Source organism: Sorex araneus, chromosome 5, assembly GCF_027595985.1.
Source record: "Sorex araneus isolate mSorAra2 chromosome 5, mSorAra2.pri, whole genome shotgun sequence".
Taxonomy (NCBI): Eukaryota; Metazoa; Chordata; class Mammalia; order Eulipotyphla; family Soricidae; genus Sorex; species Sorex araneus.
Genome location: NC_073306.1, coordinates 99,470,384 through 99,489,394, shown reverse-complemented (window position 1 = coordinate 99,489,394; position 19,011 = coordinate 99,470,384). Strand labels below are relative to the sequence as shown.

Genomic DNA, 19,011 nt, shown 5'->3' with positions numbered 1-19,011 from the left:
CCAATTGTTCTTATCAGATTCACTTTACAAGAGAATTGGATCACTGCTTTCTAAGTCTGAGCATGGTAGAAAGGGTCGAAGTTGGGATAGAAATCATCCAGATAAGCTATCTGCATGGTTCACACTGATCAAATCTTCTCTGCCTGCAGTGCACAAGCGGTGGCATTCTGAGGGGAAGTGGAAATCAGAAGGTTGGAGCCATCATTAATGCAATTGGGTATTATGTCATTGGTCTCCCTATTGGAATTTCACTGATGTTTGCAGCCAAACTGGGAGTGATCGGTAAGCTTCAGCCACGGTAGGGCTGCGGACACCCAGCAGCCCCCAGCCGAACTCTCAGGGCTCAGAGGCTTTTCCTGAGACTCGGCCCTGAAATGGAAACTTTCCCAGGTTCCCTCAGACCCTGTTCAAGAGGGCACCAAGGGGACTGGGGAGCAGAGCCCCAAGGTACCTTCTCGCTCCCCTCATACACTCATAGTCAGTGACCCGTCACTGTGTGCTCTGACTATTCCTCTCTGTCCTGTGGCATCAGCCTCTTACTTCCACAAAGTTAGTGGCAGTAGGGATGCCTATTTTTGTGGCCCTTTTGTGGTTTCCTTCAGGGATAACCCTGGCATGGTGAGTCTCTGATAGAGTGGCCAACTGCCCATGGCCCTCAAACTGTCAGCCACAGCCACACAGCAGGGGTTGAGGCCCAGAAGTGGCAATCACCAGACAGCTTGTCTGCGGTTCTTACACAGCTTTTGGCAATAGCCAAAGTGGCTGAGTGACCCCAGAGCAGAATCTCTGTGTCTTAGCTGTCCAGCAAGAGAGAACAGCTAGGGGGCACCTCTGTCGTCATCTTCCCTGCTCTCCGAAGCCTCTACCTCCCACCCTGAAAGGCATAATGTTTTCAAGTGTGTGTCTGCTGGGTCTCCACACAGGGCATAGGTGATAAGTGTGACCTCAGAGGAGGGTGGGTTGGGTCATGGCCTCCTTCATTCCCTTTCTGTGTTGGTAGGAAGGAACTTAATCCACAGCATTTGAAATGAATGGCCAGAACTAATCTTGAAAAAATGGGGGGAAACCGAGGTTTGATTCCTAAAATAATAATTTGGAATATGTCTGCAGTCCATAAATGAAAGCAAAACACATTCGCTTTGACTGTGACTGACTTGAGGATGGTTTGTACTTTTATCCACAGGACCTTGGCAGGCTGAGGGGAGGTGAGAAGCCATGTGACACCTGGCTTGAACTTCCTGACTATTGAATTATATTACATTGCACATTTTTTCTCAAGCTCAATAATATTTTAGTGAAAAACATGGGAGGTATTCAAAGACAATGGAACTGCCAAGACAAAGTTCACCAGACTTGTGTCAGGGTACAAAAAACGATTCAGCTGATTTTCTGGGTTTTATTTATATTTGGACTTATAAACATATAGGTTTAGATTGTAATAGCTTTAGATTGATACCTAAGGGGAATATTAGCAGAATGTACTTAAAACTATAGATCCAGGACTGGGGCGATTGCATAGTGGTTAGCACTCTGGCCTTGCACGTGGCTAATCCAGGTTTGATCCTGGGTATCTCAAATGATCCTCCAAGCTTACTGGGAGTGAGTGATTCCTGAGCACAGAGTCAGGAGTAATCCCTGAGCACCATCAAGTACGAACTGAAAAAACTAAAACAAAAACGAAATTAAGGGGCCAGAGAGATACTACAGCAGGGAGAGCACTTATGGTCCCCCGAGCATCATCAGGAGTTATTCCTGAGTGCAGAGCCAGGAGTAAGCCCCAAGTATCACTGGGTGTGGCCTAAAAACAATATATATATATATATATATATATATATATATACACATATATAAAAAAAGGCAAAGATCTTTTTTCACTAATGTACAAATGACAGTTACTCATGAACCTTACTGTCCAAAATATGGTCTGATCACACCTGGAAAAAGTGATATGAGAATAATTCATACCAAGGAATGGTAAAAATCACACCAAGTTTCTAGGCCACCTATAAACTCAGTCTTGCCATCTTTTTTGCTTTTTTTTTTCTTTTTGGGTCACACCTGGCAATGCACAGGGGTCACTCCTGGCTCTGCACTCAGGAATTACCCCTGGTGGTGCTCAGGGGACCATATGGGATACTGGGAATCGAACCCGGGTCGGCTGTGTGCAAGGCAAATAAATGCCCTACCCACTGTGCTATTGCTCCAGCCCCCTGTCTTGCCATCTTAATCTTGCTGGGGGACCATGTGATGCCAAGAATTGAATCAGTGCTTCCTGCAGGCAAAGAATTCACTCAGCCCACTGAAATATATTTTTTATGGGTTGGTGAAAGTAGCAGTTTGGGAGCTTGCTTTGTACATGCCCGACCTGGATTTGAGGGCCAACACCCACACGTGGTCCCCAAAGCTCGCCAGGAGTGATTCCTAAGCACAGAGCAGGAGTAAGCCTGAGCATAGTCAGTGTGGCTCCCAAACCAAAAATTAAATATATATACATACATGCACATGTGTGTATAGATAGATATAGATATATATATAGGTACTTCCAGAGATTTGCACCACATTTCCCCACTTTGGTGCTTACACTCACCTGGCTACATAACAGTCAGAAATTAGCTCCAGGGATTGCAGGTTGAGTTACTAGGATTGCACTAAGCATGTGTGGCAAAAACAGAGATTTGAACTTGTGATCAGAACCTCACGAGCAGGCATTCTAAGTCTCTGTTCTTCCTCTAAGCCAAAAGTTGAATCAGTTTTTTTTGTTCTGTAGTAGGAAGTTTATCTACAACTGAACCAAAAAGGAATTTCCATCTTTGAGGTCTTGATTGAGCAACTGAAAAAAATGAGATGGGGGGATGGGGAGAGAGAACTTCAGTGAGCCCCTGGGTTACGTCTGTGCAGCGGGACTTGGTCCTCCACAGGTGAAGGCAGACATCTCAGTTCTCCTGGGGTAGAGATAGTGATCAACTGCAGGGGCAAGAGCAATATATAGAGGGGAGGGTTCTTGTCTTGCAAGTAGCTGACCTGGATTTGATCCCTGGCATCCCATGTGTTCCTCCAAGCCTGCCAGGAGTGATCCCTGAGTGCAGAGCAAGGAGTAACCCCTGAGCACTGATGGGTGTGGCAAAAAAGAAAAAGAAAAGAAAAATTAAGCAAATCCGTGAAACAAGTGGCTTTCAAAGAAATAGATGGTAGGAAAGTATTTATTTGGATTGGGGGTGATCAGGGTGCGGCAGGTGTCAATTTTCTTAAGCTTTTATTTATTTATTTTATTTTTTAGTTTTTTGCTTTTTGGGTCACACCTGGCAATGCGCAGGAGTTAGTCCTGGCTCTGCACTCAGAAATTACTCCTGGCAGTGCTCAGGGGACCATATGGGATGCTGGGATTCGAACCCGGGTTGGCCACGTGCAAGGCAAACGCCCTACCCGCTGTGCTATCACTCCAGCCCCTTTTTGAGCTTTTAAAACCAATCAATATCCTCATCCATTTGATTTCCTTACTGGTAGGACAGGCACGTCAAAGGGCTAGAGCCGACTAGAGTAGGCTAGAGAAGACTTCTGGATACGTCTTTCAACTCTAGGTTTGAGCCTTGCTTTGTTTTCACCTTCAGCAGGTGCTGGGATAATTAAGGCCATGTCTGGTGTGAGCTATCTGTGCTTTGATGAGTACTGCTCTAGTTGTACAGCTATGTCAATAGACTGTTTTACCCACGAAGTATCAGTTTCAGTGTCAAGAGCTTGTCTTGGGCTCTGCATCAAATGGAATGAAGGAGGCTTGATCTGTGAAGAGTATACCCGAGACTATGCCGGGGACACTCTGAAACCTGAGGAAGTAGCCGTTTATGTGCATTTCCTACCACACTTTCATCTGCAATTGGTGTCTTCCATTATGCTCACAGGGATCTCACAGAACAGAAGAGGAATGATAGGCCAAAATGATTTAGGTCCAAGGTTTCTAAGTAAGGGTGGAGAACAGGAGAGTCTATGGGTTTGCTGAATAAAATGGCTAACCAGGGGCCAGAGAGATAATCCTAAGGGCAGGGCATTTGCTTTGGTGTAACCAACCCGGGTTTGATCCCCGAAATCTCATGTTTCTCTAAGCCAACCAGGAGTGATCTCTTAGTACAGAGCCAGGAGTAAGCCCTGAGTATTGCCAGGTATGGTGTGGCCCAAAACCAAACAACCGTAACAAGTAATAAATTTGCGCCCCTGGCAATGGAAATCCAAAGAGAATGCCCTCTGTGAAACAAAGCCAAGTTCTTAGGACACAAGATTGAGCCAGAAGTTGTACCTAAGGCTGCTTAAATAGTAACCCTCAGTAAGATTGTGCAAGTGGATGTTGGTTCAGGGAGAACCAAACCTCGCAGTTCTGTGGGATCAGCTTGCACAACAGGCTCGAAGAGCCCAGGCCTGTCTATTCCCTGAGCATCTCCAGTGGCAAACAACACTTTTATAGTAAGCCCAAGGAGAGCAACATGGGAGGAAAGGAACATTCTGACTCTGCCAAAGGTGCCAAGCAGATGGGAACCACTGGCAAAATCCATGTACCAAACCAAAGAGGCATCCCAGGGGCTCAGTGAAGAGTGGAGTTAGATCAGTCCTGACAAGGCTCAGGCAGAAAGGTCAAGGGACTGCAATGAGTCTCATCTGGCCAAGACTAAGGTCCATGGTGATAGTCTCAGATGGCCTCTGTGATTAACTATTGTGGGTTTCAGAAAAAAAGCACAGTGGCATGCGGGACAAGAGTGTTCAGTGGCCCAGAATCATTCCCCTGGCCGGTCCATGGTGACAAACAAAGGACGGGGAAGGAGAGAAAGAGAGCCCCAGGCTGGTTGGTAGTTTATCTCTCTCTCCTCCACAGTGTAGTCCAATCTCTCCCTTATAACACAATCATAGTCGAGGTTTTGGTCGCAGTCTCAGTCGTTATAGTTCCATCATCCTAATTTCGTAGACCTCAAAGTCCCCCACCCGTCTTATCCATTAGAGCATAGTTACATAGAAATCATGAAGGATGGGGGTACACATAGGTGGGGTTGAGCATTGTCATAACAAACAGGTAAAGCCACTCCTTCAGGGGAAGTTCTCAAGGACAAAATCTCACCTGAGGGTTCAGCACTCCAGATTATTAGGAAATCCGCTCAAGGGTGGGATTCCATCCAGGGTGCATTGCTTTATCCTTTCCTCAGCTAGCAATCCATTTAAACAATCGTAGTAAATTTTCTTCTTATAGTATTTCTAGTCATTTTGTATGAACACAGTAAGAGATATATTGAGCTTAAAGGTTGGCTCTTCCTGGGGACATCTCGCTATATATCCCAGACCACAGTCCTCAGGCCAGGTTAGTCTTTCCTAACTCCAGCAGGGTCCTTATTCAGTTACTTCTTTTTGGGTCACGACAGAGTTTGTTCCATAACCAAGCTTTTAACTTATTATACTTATGGTGCTTAGCTTGTCCCCTTTCGATGCCAGGGTAGCTTATCGCTTGCCCTGGATCCATCCAATCCCTTTGTTAGGACCTTCCTTTTGGGGGTGTTAGGAAGTAAAGGAAACTGAGGCTTAAATCAGGTAATAAATAAATAAATAAATAAATCAGGTAAATATGATGGGTATCCAGAAGTTAAATATTATCTGGAGTCAATTAACTGCCATGTTACAAAGCATAGCATCAACTCTCTCCCTGTGTCTATACAAAAAGGACATTGCTAAACCAAACAAGTGATATAAAGGAAAGAGAAAAGCAATATAGGATTATTTGTGCTTGGTGGAATTGGGAATTGGGTGTGCCTCAGGGACACTGTTGTGGGAGTAACTCAATAAACCTAAGCTCCCTTTGGGAGAAGCAAGGACAACCCAATGTTATCCAACAAACTATAAAAATGAACAAAGACCAGCTGACTGAGGAAAGCCAAGACCCTTCTGGAATTGCTGTACATACGGGGATAAACCTTGTCCATGGAGGAGTGGGACAGAAGAAGAGGCTCAGCGTTGCCCTGAATGGGGGCTGTTGATCTGGGAGAGCTGGTGGCAGGCCCTGGAGTTCCTGTGTGATTGGTGAGATAGGTATTTAGTTTTCTCTGCCTGGCCCTAAGTTAAAAAAAAAAAAAAAGTACAACATTCGGGACACTGCTATTTGTTAATCGAGTCCTGGCCATTTGGGATTAATTGCTGCAAATGTTTTTTTCAATAAGAATTTTATTTTATTGAATCACCATGTGGAAAATTACAATGCTTTCAGGCTTAAGTTTTAGTCATACAATGCTGAAACAACCATCCCTTCACCAGTACCCATATCCCACCACCGAAAAAAAAACTACAGTACGCCTCCCATCCCGCCCACCCCCGCACCCCCCCACCCCGCCTTGTAACTGATAAATTTCACTTTACTTTCTGTTTACTTTGGTTACATTCAATATTTCAACACAAACCTCACCATTATTGTTAGGAGCACCCCACTAGAGTCAGACCTGTTGTGAAGAGAAATGAGGTTTTGGATTTCTGTACTTTAACAACTAAGTCCAGGGAGATTTCTTCAGGATGTTGGATCATTGCAAGCTTGTAAACCCCATCTGTGGTCGTCATAATATGGTGTCCCCACGCCCTGCATCCCCGGGAAGGGACAGGCGAGAGAGAGAAATACCTTTCCCCTCCTGGGTGGGCATGGGGTTGCGGCTTAGTTCTCAGGCTGGAGACAATCTGCAAGGAGCTGCCCATGTTGAAGTTGGTTCAGCTGGGTCTGGATTCATGCTTGTGCAGCTGCGGAGGAGCCGCACGCGCGTGCAGCCCCTGGGGTCACATCTCGGCAGTGGCAGGAGGGGCCAGTGCCTCCCACCTTCCTAAGAGCACCCTCTCGTCCTTTTGCTGCAGTTTTTCTGCTGCAAATTTTTTAAGTTTCTTTGAATTATATCCAATCAATCTGGCTTCTTCAAGTCTGATATCAGGCAGGCTGGCTTTTTGGGTGATTTGTTGTAGATAAGGGTTTGGTTTCCTGGGCAGATTGCTTTAGGTTGTGGGTATTTCTATGGTCTCATCATTGTTCATTTGTATAGACAGCCTCTTTGGGATCTCACTAGAATTTCTGATTTTGTTATCTGTTCGTTGTTGACCCCCTCCTCAAGAAACCCCTGTAATTTGGGGTCTCCTTGTGGGTCCCACGTGAGTTTCTTAGGCAGTTTGTATGGTATTTTGGGGTCTATAAGACTTTCCTCATCTCTATTCCCACGTAATCTCTCCTTTCTTATCCTTTAATCACTGCTGGAGGATAAGTGCCCTGGGAGCTTCAAGCACTATCTGTGGACCAAGCAAGTGAGATTGGACAGGAAGCATTCTAAACATGTTAGTCCCCTTTTGGGAAGAAAAAAAGGCACAGTAGTTTGAAAATAATGCTATAACAGTATTTAGTTATCTTAGTAGCCATGGTGACTTCACTCAGGCCAAAAACATTAAAAGCCAAAAAAGCCAAAAACATTAAAAGCATTATTATTGCAAATGCTGAAAATAACCACTGGCTACTCTGACATCTGGATCCTGAAAGGTTCCAGAAGCAGTGGGTACCCAGAACCTTCTGGAAGCCAAATGAGAGCGCAGGGTAGAGGTCTTCGGTTACTGGGGCTCCATCTCAGTTAGGGGAGATTTGGAGTGAGATATAACTGACATATTCTCTGGGGGGTGGCTAACTGAATCATGAATTGACTCCTGTGATGTGTTTCCGCTGCTAGGTCTGTGGGCAGGAATCATCATCTGTGTCATCTCCCAAGCTGTGTGTTTTCTAGTCTTTATTGCTCGGCTAAATTGGAAAAAAGCCTGCGAACAGGTAACTGCTATCCCTGTATGGTCTCTTTTCTTTTTTTCTTTTTTTAATAATTTATTTATTTTTAATTAGTGAATCACCGTGAGGGTACAGTTACAGATTTATACATTTTTGTGCTCATGTTTCCCCCATACAAATTTCGAGAACCCATCCCTTCACCAGTGCCCATTCTCTACCACCAGTAAACCCAACATCCCTCCCACCCTCCCCAGTCCCGTCTCCCCCACCCCACACTGCCACTATGGCAGGGTATTCCCTTTTGTTCTCTCTCTCTGATTAGGTGTTGTGGTTTGCAATAAAGGTGTTGCGTGGCCATTGCGTTCAATCTCTAGTCTACATTTGGCACGCATCACCATCTCTTTTCTAAAATTAGTGTTGACTCTCATTTTGAAAGTTTCTTTGCTCTTTTGTTGCACGTGCTACTTTATAGGTTATTTTGGGGCCACATCTGGTGAAGCCTTGGGCTTACTCCTGGCTCTGTGCCCAGGGATCACTCCTGGAGGTGTACAAGATACTGGGGATTTTAACCAGGGTTAACTGCCTTACCTCCTGCACTGTATTGTTTTAACTGGATTTAACTCAGATGTGATGACCAGACAATGGGCTATATTCATCTCCCTTTATTTCTTCATTAAATAGACAAATAAGGAGTTTTGTTTCTTTTTCCTGGCACCCCAGCTACACTACCACCTACCTTTGTGCCTCAAAAGTCAGCTTCAGAGTAAGATTTGGAATCTAGAGAGTGAGATGGAATGTCCTGAAATTCATTCTACGTTTTATAATTTCCACATATTTCTTTAAGATGCCTATGTATATCTGTCTCAAATTTTCTAGAGTGAGGTTTGAAAATATGTGGGGTCCCCCCTGCAGGCATCATCCTGTCCCGCAGGGAGGACCTTTCGTGGGGCTAAGGAGGGGACGCAACGGAACGAAGAGAGCAGAGCCAGAAGGAGGAGGAGAGAAAGAGAGAGTTTATTCACAGCAGTTACAATACTTATACCTCTTGGTGGGAGGGGGTGGTATGCATGCTTGGACCCCCATTGGAACAATAATAAAATGCAGATCAGGCATGGGCGTTGGCTAGTGAGAGAGGAATGGCGAACTGATAAGATCAGTAAGGTCAGCAGTGGTGACCTTGTTACAGGAATCCCAAGTAAGCCTCCGCTTGACTAGAGGATAAGAGCCGGGCTTGTAAAATGGCTCCCTACAAAAATAGGGTTAAATAAAGGAGTGAAGGAAGAAGGAAGATTCTAAATTATTTTAGTTCGTGCTCATTTATTTAGTTCGTGCTCAATTATTTTAGCTCTCCCTCATCTTGTGCTATTACATCGAACCTTACTGCCCTCCCACCCTCTGACCCTATATCAATCTTTACAAAGCATGACCCCTTGTTTGGAATTTAAGAAGACCCAGTTTGCATATGAATTAAAGAAAATAGCTTGACTTACAGTAGATGGGGATGTTAGAGAGGAAATGATCAGGAAGGGGCCCAGAAAGAGGAAGGGGGGACCAGACCTTTAATGGATAATTGGCATAATTTGCATCTGTGATCTGATTGGTCGTCCTCCAGACCTTACTCTCATAAGGGCATATGAGATCATCTCACAAATCCGCACAAGGGCGTGTACAATCTAACTGATCATCCCACAGTCATTCACCCTCCTTTGCAAACACAACACTAATTGGTTGTTCCAGTTACATGACCCGGATGTAACCAATCAAATAACAGCCACAATTAAGGGGCGTAACTACATAATTTATGTAAACCAGCTCACAGTAAGGAAGGGGCCCTGGTGCTAGTGCTACTACTTCTGTAGGGAAAAAAGACAAAAAAAAAAAAAAAAAAAGCCAGAGAACTACCTGGGCAAAAGGGGAGCTGGGTGTGTGAGCGAAGTGCAGAGGAGGAGAAAGGGAGACTGCAATTGGGGTTGCTGTCAAGGATGCTGTGGTTTCTGCTTCAGCAGTCCGCTGCGCTGCTGCCTGAAGAGAGATCTTTATGTGCTGTTGTGACAAAAAAGACTGTGGGGGTTGACATGTTAATCTTACACGTTGTCTATAAAAGATAAGCCAGAGCAAGTCACTACCTGCTGTAACAGGAGGTCCATCCAAATCAGGTGCTTTAATGACACTGTGGGAAAGCCTTGTGGATTTATTGTGTTTTATTTTCTAGGCTCAGGTACATGCTAATCTGAAAGGTGACATGACCCAGGAAGGAACTTCTCTCTCTCAGGACTCCATTTACCCAGGTATGATACAGCAGCTCTCAAAACAGGCCTGTCTAGATGGTCCTGGAGTCAAATACTGCAGAATACAACTAGATTTTCCGCCGATAGCTCCTACTTTTATTTTTTTTTCTTTTCTTTTTTATTGAATAACGAAGCTCCTACTTTTAAATAGGACAACAATCTTTCAGAAATAAAGGACAAAGTCAGATATCTAGTTGAGGTAAACAGACTTGAAGTTAGGTTTTGCTTTTAATTTTAAACATTAGCATATTGTTTTGTTGTTTTTGTTTTGGGATCACATTCTGCATTGTTCAAGGCTTACTCCTGGCTCTGTGCTCTGGGGTCACCCCAGGTGGGATCAGGGGATCATATGGGATGAGAGGATACAAGGCACTTGCCTTGTTTGGGGCCAATCCTGGTTCTGCAAACACTGCACGTAGTCCCTTTGACACAACCAGGGTTCACTCCCGAGTGCAGAGTTAGGAATAGCTCCTAAGAACCACCAGTGTGCCTCCCTCCCCCACAATTTATTTTGTAGAAGTGATATTAGTTATAGAAATTGAGGCCATTAGAATATTATTTATCTTCAGAAAGGTTTTCCTATGCTTCTCTCTAGTACATAACAGCTGTCTCGGAAATTTCAGAATTCAAGGTTTCTGGACCACTGTGAAGGCTGATTTACTTCTGGTTTATGCTTAATTCTTAGATGCAGTTCTTTGTTATTCTAAATTGAAGGATATTAAAGTACTGAGGAGTTTATCAGGGCCCTAATTCTGGCTTTAGTACTGGCTTTAGTACTAAACTCTCCAAAGCTCTGCTCTGTTCAGGAAGACAACCCTTAACCCAAGAAGCCACAAAGGTCAGAGCACTCCTCTGAGATTACTGCTTCTTCTTCCTTCAGTCTTCCCTGATGATTTTTCATTGCTTGTTTGTTTTTCGGCCCCTTAAGATAATGATGCTCATTTGTTTTATCCACCTGCTTTAAGTATCTTCAGAGGAATAATTGGTCTGTGTTTCTCACCATCTATCTTTTGCAAAACCAAGTAATAAGACCTCCTGTGACTGCAAATTAAGTGAATTTGCTTAACTCTAAGTTGCCTGCTATGAAATAAGCATTCGGTGAAGCTCATGCAGGCAAGTCTATTATGCTCAAATTATTTTCTCTTACAACTCCAATGGCAGCATTATGTTTCAAACATTTGCTTATGTTTAATATTAAATTGGATGCTGGTGTTATTAGGTTTGTTTTTTTGTTTGTTTGTTTGATTTTTGAGCTGCACACTTGACAATACTTGGGCCTTACTCCTGGCTCTGCACACAGGACTGGGGGACCATATGGGAGGCTGGGGATTGAACCTGGGTCAGCTGCATGCAAAGCAAGTGTTCTACTTATTGTACTACCTCTCTAGGGCCTGGATGCAAGTCTTAATCTTTTAGGCCCTCTGTTTTTTTGGTGTGTTTATTTTTCCTCTTGGCAAGATTTTCTCCTTCATTGGTCTTATTTTTCTAAAATGCTAGATAGGTGTTGGCCCCTTGAAAATTTTCCCTATGACACTTATTTTAATTATTTATTTTTTGCTTTTTGGGTCACACCTGGCAATGCACAGGGGTTACTCCCAGCTCTGCACTCAGGAATTACCCCTGGCAGTGCTCAGGGGACCACATGGGATGCTGGAAATTGAATCTGGGTTTGCCGCATGCAAGGCAAATGCCCTACCTGCTGTGCTATTGCTCCAGCCCCACACTTATTTTATTTTGATTTGTGTTGGGAGCCATATTAAGTAGTGCTCAGGACTTACTCCTGGCTCTGTGCTCAAAGGTCTCTCCTGGCAGTGCTTGATGGATCATATATGTGGTTGCAAGGATTGAATTTAGGTTGATTGTGTGCAAGGTGACCACTGTCCCGAGGTTACTATCACTCCAGACCTTACTCCCTGTGAATCTTGAGACTGATATTAATTCTGTTCTCTAGTTCTTGTGGAAGGGAGAATTCCCTGAATGCGCCAAGTTGATGACAGTGAAGTCTGGTCAGCGTCTGTGAGCAAGTGAATAGAGATGCACCCTGACATAGCAGTTCTTTTATTGACTCTGTAACAATTGCTTTCTCCAGATAGTGGCACATATAATCATTGCATTTGATATAAATTTAAAAAAATTATTTTAACGTACTATGTCCACTTTTACTTTCCAGTGAGTCCTGAAAACCATGGAGAAATTTTAATGAGAGATGTTGAAAAAAAAGAGGAGACACAGTGGAATCAGCAGATGCTTCAAGAAGAACATATTCAATCAGAGGACACACCTAAGTTGTCCAGGCAACGGCTGATACTGCGGCGAGGGCTTTTGTTCCTGGGGGTCATTTCAATCTTACTGGTGGGAATTTTAGTGAGAGTATATGTCAGAACTGAATGATAAGGTCAGGTCACAGTGATACATGTGAACTTACAAACAAATAATTCTTAGGCCAAAGGTAGGAGATAATTTTCAGTCAATGGGTTCAACTGCGTCCATGGATTTCAAGAACTGACAGTCTGAAGTATTACGTTCGAGTATTAATTGATCCTCCCCTATTTCAAGTAAGGACCACCATGTGCTGATTGCATTAGTTGATGGCTTTGATATTTCTTTTATTTACTGGTTTGTTTTTTAGATACAAATGCATATACTTAGTTTTGTGAATTCTTACTGTTTAAAATATTTAAAATATATTTTACAATACATCTTCCCTGTGCCTTAAATTATTATTCATCAGGCAACTAATATTAAGTAATGCTCATCTGGGAGTCCAGATCTCAGATCTCAGGGGCTGAGGGCATGGAGATGCTTTAAAAACTAAAAGATGGAGGTGGGTGTGTCGCGCGCCGCTTCGTCCAGCGAAGAAACACGCAACTCGGAGATCCTTTTGGCTGCGATTTATTCAGGAACTTTCTCATGCGTTGGAGAAGAAATCAGGAACGGGGACGTGGAGTAAGGAGGAAAAGGGGACGCATGAGGGAGAACCGACCAGCCAGGTGACTTCCCCCCTTATATACTTCTCCCTGCCTGTTTGCCCTCAAGTGTCTGCAGCTGATAAACCAGCCATAACTTGTGAGCGTGACAAGACATCCTGATTCCCCATCAGGTGTTGTTCACGAAGCACGGTGCAACCAACAAGAAACAGGTGTTCACGAAGCAGGTTCCATGGAGGCTCTCCACATGGGTGCAGGTGCTGGTACAATGAGTAGGAAGCTTTGCACACTGCTGACCCAGGTTTTATCCCCAGCACCAATATTACCCCCAAGCCCTGCCAAAAGTGATCCATGACACCACCAGATATGGCCCCTCCTAAAAAACAAAACAAAACAAAACAAAAACCCTAGAGAGGTAAAGAAAACAGATTTATTAAAAAGAAAGGAGCCAGATAACATCAGTTAGTCTGTTTCCTTACCACTTAAGACTGGTCTTAAAATCTGTTGGGACTCATGGACTAACACAGACAATGAGAAATGAAACTATATCTTAAGGGCCCCTGGGAATAGGTACTTATTTTATGGAATGGTGGGAGACTTGCAGAAAGAAATTGAGGGTTTGAGGGGCAATCAGACCTATGAAGAAGTCAGACCTTTTCCTTTTTGTAGTGGCGGGGGCAGAGCATTGGGCCACACTCAGTGGCACTCAGGAGCCATTTCTGGCACTATACTCAGAAGTGTCCCACCGATGGTGCTCAAAGGAACATTCACAGTGCTGGGGATGGAACTGGGATCAGTGGCAAAAAGGCAAGTGCTTTATGTTCTGTGTTATCTCTCTGGCCCCCTTTCTGATTTGCTAGTAGGGTAGGTCCTGTTCATCTTCTGTTTGTTCTATTCAAGTCTTTCAAAAGGCACACACTTTTACATGGTACACGCAGAAGGTCCTGTCTCATAAGGGTGCTATGATTATCGGGACTGAGTCATAGAAGAGCGGTAGAGCACTTGCCTTGCATGCTGCAGACCTAGATTTGATTCCCAGCACCCTGTATGGTCTCCTGAACCCCGATCTCTAAGTGTGGAACAAGGAGTAAATCCAGAGCACTGCTGGTTGTGCATTTCCCCTGTCCCCCAACCCCACCACCACCAATAACATTTTAAAAAAACCAAAAGGATGTGGTTTGGGCTGGGAATGTAGCTCAGGGGTAAAGCAGTTACCTTGCATGTGTCAGGCTCTCAGTTCCATCACAGGCACTACACATACACACACACACACATACACACACACACACACACACACACACACACACGAGAAGAGTTTTTTTATTGTTGTTGTTGGGCCACACCTGGTGTTAAAAACACAAAAAAGAAAAAAGGAAAGGGGCGAGGAGGGGAGCACCGCACCTCGGGCACTGGGCACAGGGTAGCAGCGCTCTATCTCTCCCGCCACCCGCGTTCAGTAGTCTCCAGCAGCTTCCCCACCCCGGGGAGGTTGATGGCAATGATGAGGCAGGCGAAGGAAGGAATGGAGCCAGGCTAGTTGGTCTCAGTTGTAGTTTATTCCATTCCCATCTCCATTCTCCTCTGATTCTCCTCCTGCTTCTTCCTCCCCCCATGCTACTTCATTCTCCTTCCCCTCTGGACCTGGATCTCGATCTGGCTTCTCCAGATCTCGCACTGGGACTCGCCCTAGAACTGGCCCTGGGACTGACCCTGGGACTGACCCTGGGACTGGCCCTGGGACTGGCCCCCAGCCCACTCTTACAGCCTGGTTAAATCCCCCAGCATGAGGGGTTGGGGCTTACACATAGGTGTGGTCACAATCAATGGGATAAAGTTCTATTCCTCAGGGGATGCTGCTTCTAGGACAGATACTCTTTCAGCAGGACACCCGCCCAAGAGAGAATCCCATGGGTGTGATTGTCCAACTAACATATAAGTATTCATATTATTAATAATTTTGTATGGACATAGCAAGAGATGCATTAAGCTTATAGAATTGCTTTCCTGGGGTCATCTCGATCTCATACTACAGTGCTCAGGCCCAGATTAGTCTTTCCTATCCCTAGCAGGGTCCTAGTCTCGTCATTGCTTTTGGATCATGACATGACATGTCCATGACCAATCTCTTAACATATAGTTAAGCATTAGGGGCTTTGGCCAGGCCCATCTCGATGCCAGGGTAGCACACAACTCACCGCTTGCCCTGGGTCCGTCCCGTCCCTCGTTGGGACCCTGCTTTTGGGGGTGATAGGAAGTAAGGGCAGCTGAGGCTTAAGTCAAGAAAGCAGATGACCGGGAGTGAATAATATTTGACGTCAATTAAATCCCATGTTATCAAAGCATATTAACAATTGTCTTTCTTTGTCCATACAAAAAGGATATTGTTTTAAAGTAAACTATTCAAAAGGCACAAGAGAGGAGAAAGACAATATTAATTTACAATACAAGTTCACTGTCCTAGCAAGGTCTGACCTTACAAATTAACAGAGTTTGATTAGGGGAAGAGCTGATTAACTAATTGGGGAAGGGAGCATAGAAGTGATTACAAATAAACAAAGGAATGGGAGTGACTCGGGAGCACCTTGATGGGTGTGACTGATATACCTAAGCTCCTAGTGGCAAGGGGAGCAGGACATACCAATGTAGTCTAGAATTGTTTAGAGATTATTACCAGATAAACCCAAACTCTGTGGCAAGGGAGAAAGGACAAACCAATGATATCCAACAACCTGGAGTTGATCAGGGCTTACTCTTGACTCTGAGCTCAGGAATCACACTGTCGGGGCTGAGGGGACCATTTGGGGGGCTGAGGATTAAACCTGTGTCAGTCATGTACAAGAAGTGCCCTACCCATTGTACTATTTCTCCAGCCTCCGACTTGCTATGGGGTACCAATTGGGATGCTGGGGATTGAACCTTGATTGGCTGTGTGTATAGCAAGTGCTATCTCTCCAGCCCCAAGGAGAAAAGGCCTTTTTGTTTGTTTGCTGGGTTTGACCCATGGTATTCATGGGTTGCTCCTGGTGGGGACCATACGGGATGCTGGGGGATGGAAGCCAGCTTGGCTACATGAAAGGCAAGCGCCCTACCCTTTGTACTATCTCTGGAGCCACAGAGATAGTATGTGGATGAGGTTTTAATAAATGTTTCCTTTTCCCTGGCCTTAGAAAATAATTGGGGAGCAGTGAAAATTCATACAACCACAGAGGAGTTTTGGGCTTGGGAAGATAGTAGAAGAGGCTAGTGTCTCCTGAGCAGCAACTAACAGGGCTCCGGGATTCGGGACTGGGACACATCCGAGCCACGGGGGGCGGGAGGGGGGGCACTGGAGTGGGGCGGCGCCAGCCCAGCCTCCTCGTGGTCCCGGCCGCCGGAAGTCATGCCCTCGACCCACCCTCGGCGCCATCTTGCCACATTCAACAGAGAAGCAGCCAGGCATTCTGGTGAGCAACGCGGCCCAGAAAATGCTCCGGACCCGAATTGGGGCCAGCAACACCCGGGAGCCGGACGGAGGAGGTGCAGCCAGCACACCTTCTCCAGATGGAGCCCTGGCGACACTGAGCAGCAACTAACACGGCTCTGGGATTCGGGACTGGGACACATCCGAGCCTTTTCTAAAACCTGAAAACATACAATCTTTTAATGGAAAACTAATTATAAAATGCTTCCTTAGTAGGGCTATCTTGTTTGGGGGTATAACTCCCACAACAATAGTGAGTTTTGTGTTGAAATATGGAACGTAATCAAGGTAAAGAGAAAATGAAGTGAAATTCATCAGTTATACAGTTGGGGTGGGGGGCGGGGGCGGGGGGTATACTGGGGATTTTGGTGGTGGAATATGGGCACTGGTGAAGGGATGGTGTTTGAATACGGTATAACTGAGACATAAACCTGAGAACTTTGTAATTCTCCACATGGTGATAAAATAAAAAAAATTAAATAAAAAAAAGAGGCTAGTGTCTCAACAGCAGCCTGGGATTAGTTGCCATAGTTGAATTCAGCCTTCCCAAACCCACACGGGCCCAGGCATATGAGGTCTGGCATGTAAAGTCTGGGATGGTCAAAAAGAGACCTAGGCTTATCCTTTGTCTTGAAAAAAAAAAAAAAAACAGGTCATGAACAAACATTAAAAAATCAACTACTGTGAGCAAAAGAATACCCAACAGCCTGTTTTGTCCAGGGCCACCTTAAGGCAACTTCACCCTCACTGAAATTCTTTTGGGGTGAATGGAGTCATTTTCCAAGACTCAAAACTAAGACTTTACTGATAGTGACCCTCATTGTCGAGGGCCTGGGCCTGGCAGCCTGAGGCCCCCGCGATGCTCCTCCAGACCACCCCTAACTTTTCAGCAGTGTTCGTTCCTGGAAGGTTGGCGGCTTGAGGGCCAATCAGAGGAGAGAGACACAGTGAAGGGCTGAGAAAGAGCTTTATTCAGCAGCAAGCCAGCAGTCCTGCAAGGTGCAAGGCAGAGGTTTCTAGCGGGACAGAGAACAGGTAAGAAAGCCTGTGACTGTGGGTTTAGAGCAATTGGAAACTCCTTCCAGGATCCGAGGCACAGCTCTTCTCATCTACACTTTGTCTCAAAGTAAGGACAAAATGAGGAACATCGTTCTCATTTGGTGGAGCAGAGAGTAGAGGTTGCTGTTCCCAATGTCTGGGTGGCTTTCCGTTTTCTGCATTCCCCGAACTTTCCCCTAGGCTGGGTGGAGCTGGGGCGGACCAAGGCTTGCCCAAACCTGCTGCTGGCACCGAGCTCAGCTTCAAAGACTAGCAGCCAGAAACTGAGACAGAGAGAGAAGCGCCAAAGGGAGCGCCTGCAAAATGCTCATCTTGTTGCTTTCTGGTCATCACAAAACTCCCCTCACGTGGCCTCCCACTCTGCAAGGACTCGGACCCGGGATCTTTCCTTCCGCAGCCCTCGAGGCCTCCCCAGCCGGTGGGTCAGTCGGGGCGACCGTTGACCGCTCCGCCGGCCGGGGCGGGGCCGGGAGGGGCCAGGGGGTCGGGGGCGTGTCCGGGACGGCCGGGGCGCGGCCGGGGAAAGCCCCTTCCACAGCGGCGGCTCAGTCCCGGGCTGGAGCTCCCGCCTGAGCACCTTCCGCGCCGCATGGATCCCCCGGTGGCCGCCTACGCCGGGACCCCCGCCGTCTCCCGGGGCGCCCCCCGCCCGCGTGCCCGCCTGCGCGGCCTGCGGGGCCTGCGGGGCCTGCGGGGCCTGCTGGGGCCCGAGAGGCGACGGGAGGCGGCGCAGCTGGCGGCGATCGCCGTCCCCGTGGTGAGTCCGCGCGCCCCGACTGCCGGAGCCGGCACGGAGCCGCGTGGGGCCCGGGGGGCGGCGCGGGGGGCGGGGGGGCGCGGTCCCGGGGGTGGGTCCGCGGGGGGCGGCGGCCCGACGCTCTTTCCTCCCCCCGCAGTTCTTCGCACAGCTGATGATCTTTCTCATCAGCGTCGTCAGCTCCATATTCTGCGGACATCTGGGGAAAGTCCAGCTGGATGCGGTGTCGCTCGCTGTGTCGGTAGGTGCATCTGTGCCTTTAGCTTGGAAAGGGAGTCATGCCGACTGCTGGAGGGAAAGGAAGTTTGGAGCACTCCCTAAACCATCCTTTATTAAAGCGTTCGTGGGGAGCGGCAGTTTCAGGGAGAGCAGGACCCCTGAAGCGACTGGATCGATTGTGCGGGTTGAAAGAAGAGCTTCATGATTTTCCTATTAAGAAATTAAACCCAAGAATTGTGAGGAAGTCTCGGTTATCTGCGATCCGTCAGACGTACACGGCTCATTAAGGTGGCATTGTTTCACTCATGTAATAAAGTGCTTACCTTGGTCAGTGAGTAAGTACATCCGCTTTGGAAGTCAAAAGAAGGCCAAACTGAGATTTATTATCCACGGAGTGGAAAGTTCGCCCTCTGCATTTCATCCAGGTTTTCAAAGAAATTGAAAAATACTGCTGGGGAGGACAGGTGATCTTTTTCTCTCTTAACAAGCATCTCCTCTTTTCTTAACGTGGGAGAACACAAGAATATTGCGGGCGGAGT

The 19,011-nt window shown here is 46.3% G+C and overlaps 2 protein-coding genes across 4 annotated transcripts in view; both read left to right on the top strand.

Moving 5' to 3' along the window:
* The window catches only part of LOC101539556 (multidrug and toxin extrusion protein 1), a 38,904-nt gene extending 26,161 nt beyond the window's left edge, over positions 1-12,743 (top strand). For both annotated transcript variants that reach the window (XM_004621594.2, XM_055140806.1), the window contains 4 exons: positions 150-282; positions 7,713-7,807; positions 9,975-10,050; positions 12,221-12,743. In XM_004621594.2, coding sequence (XP_004621651.2) covers positions 150-282; positions 7,713-7,807; positions 9,975-10,050; positions 12,221-12,441 — 525 coding nt within the window. In that variant the 3' untranslated portion in view covers positions 12,442-12,743. The remainder of the gene's footprint in view (positions 1-149; positions 283-7,712; positions 7,808-9,974; positions 10,051-12,220) is intronic.
* A 5,282-nt stretch (positions 12,744-18,025) lies between these two features.
* LOC101539297 (multidrug and toxin extrusion protein 2-like) overlaps positions 18,026-19,011 on the top strand; it is a 58,141-nt gene continuing 57,155 nt past the window's right edge. For both annotated transcript variants that reach the window (XM_055139383.1, XM_055139382.1), the window contains exons 1-2: positions 18,026-18,253; positions 18,393-18,494. In XM_055139383.1, the coding sequence (XP_054995358.1) occupies positions 18,086-18,253; positions 18,393-18,494 (270 nt within the window). In that variant the 5' untranslated portion in view covers positions 18,026-18,085. The remainder of the gene's footprint in view (positions 18,254-18,392; positions 18,495-19,011) is intronic.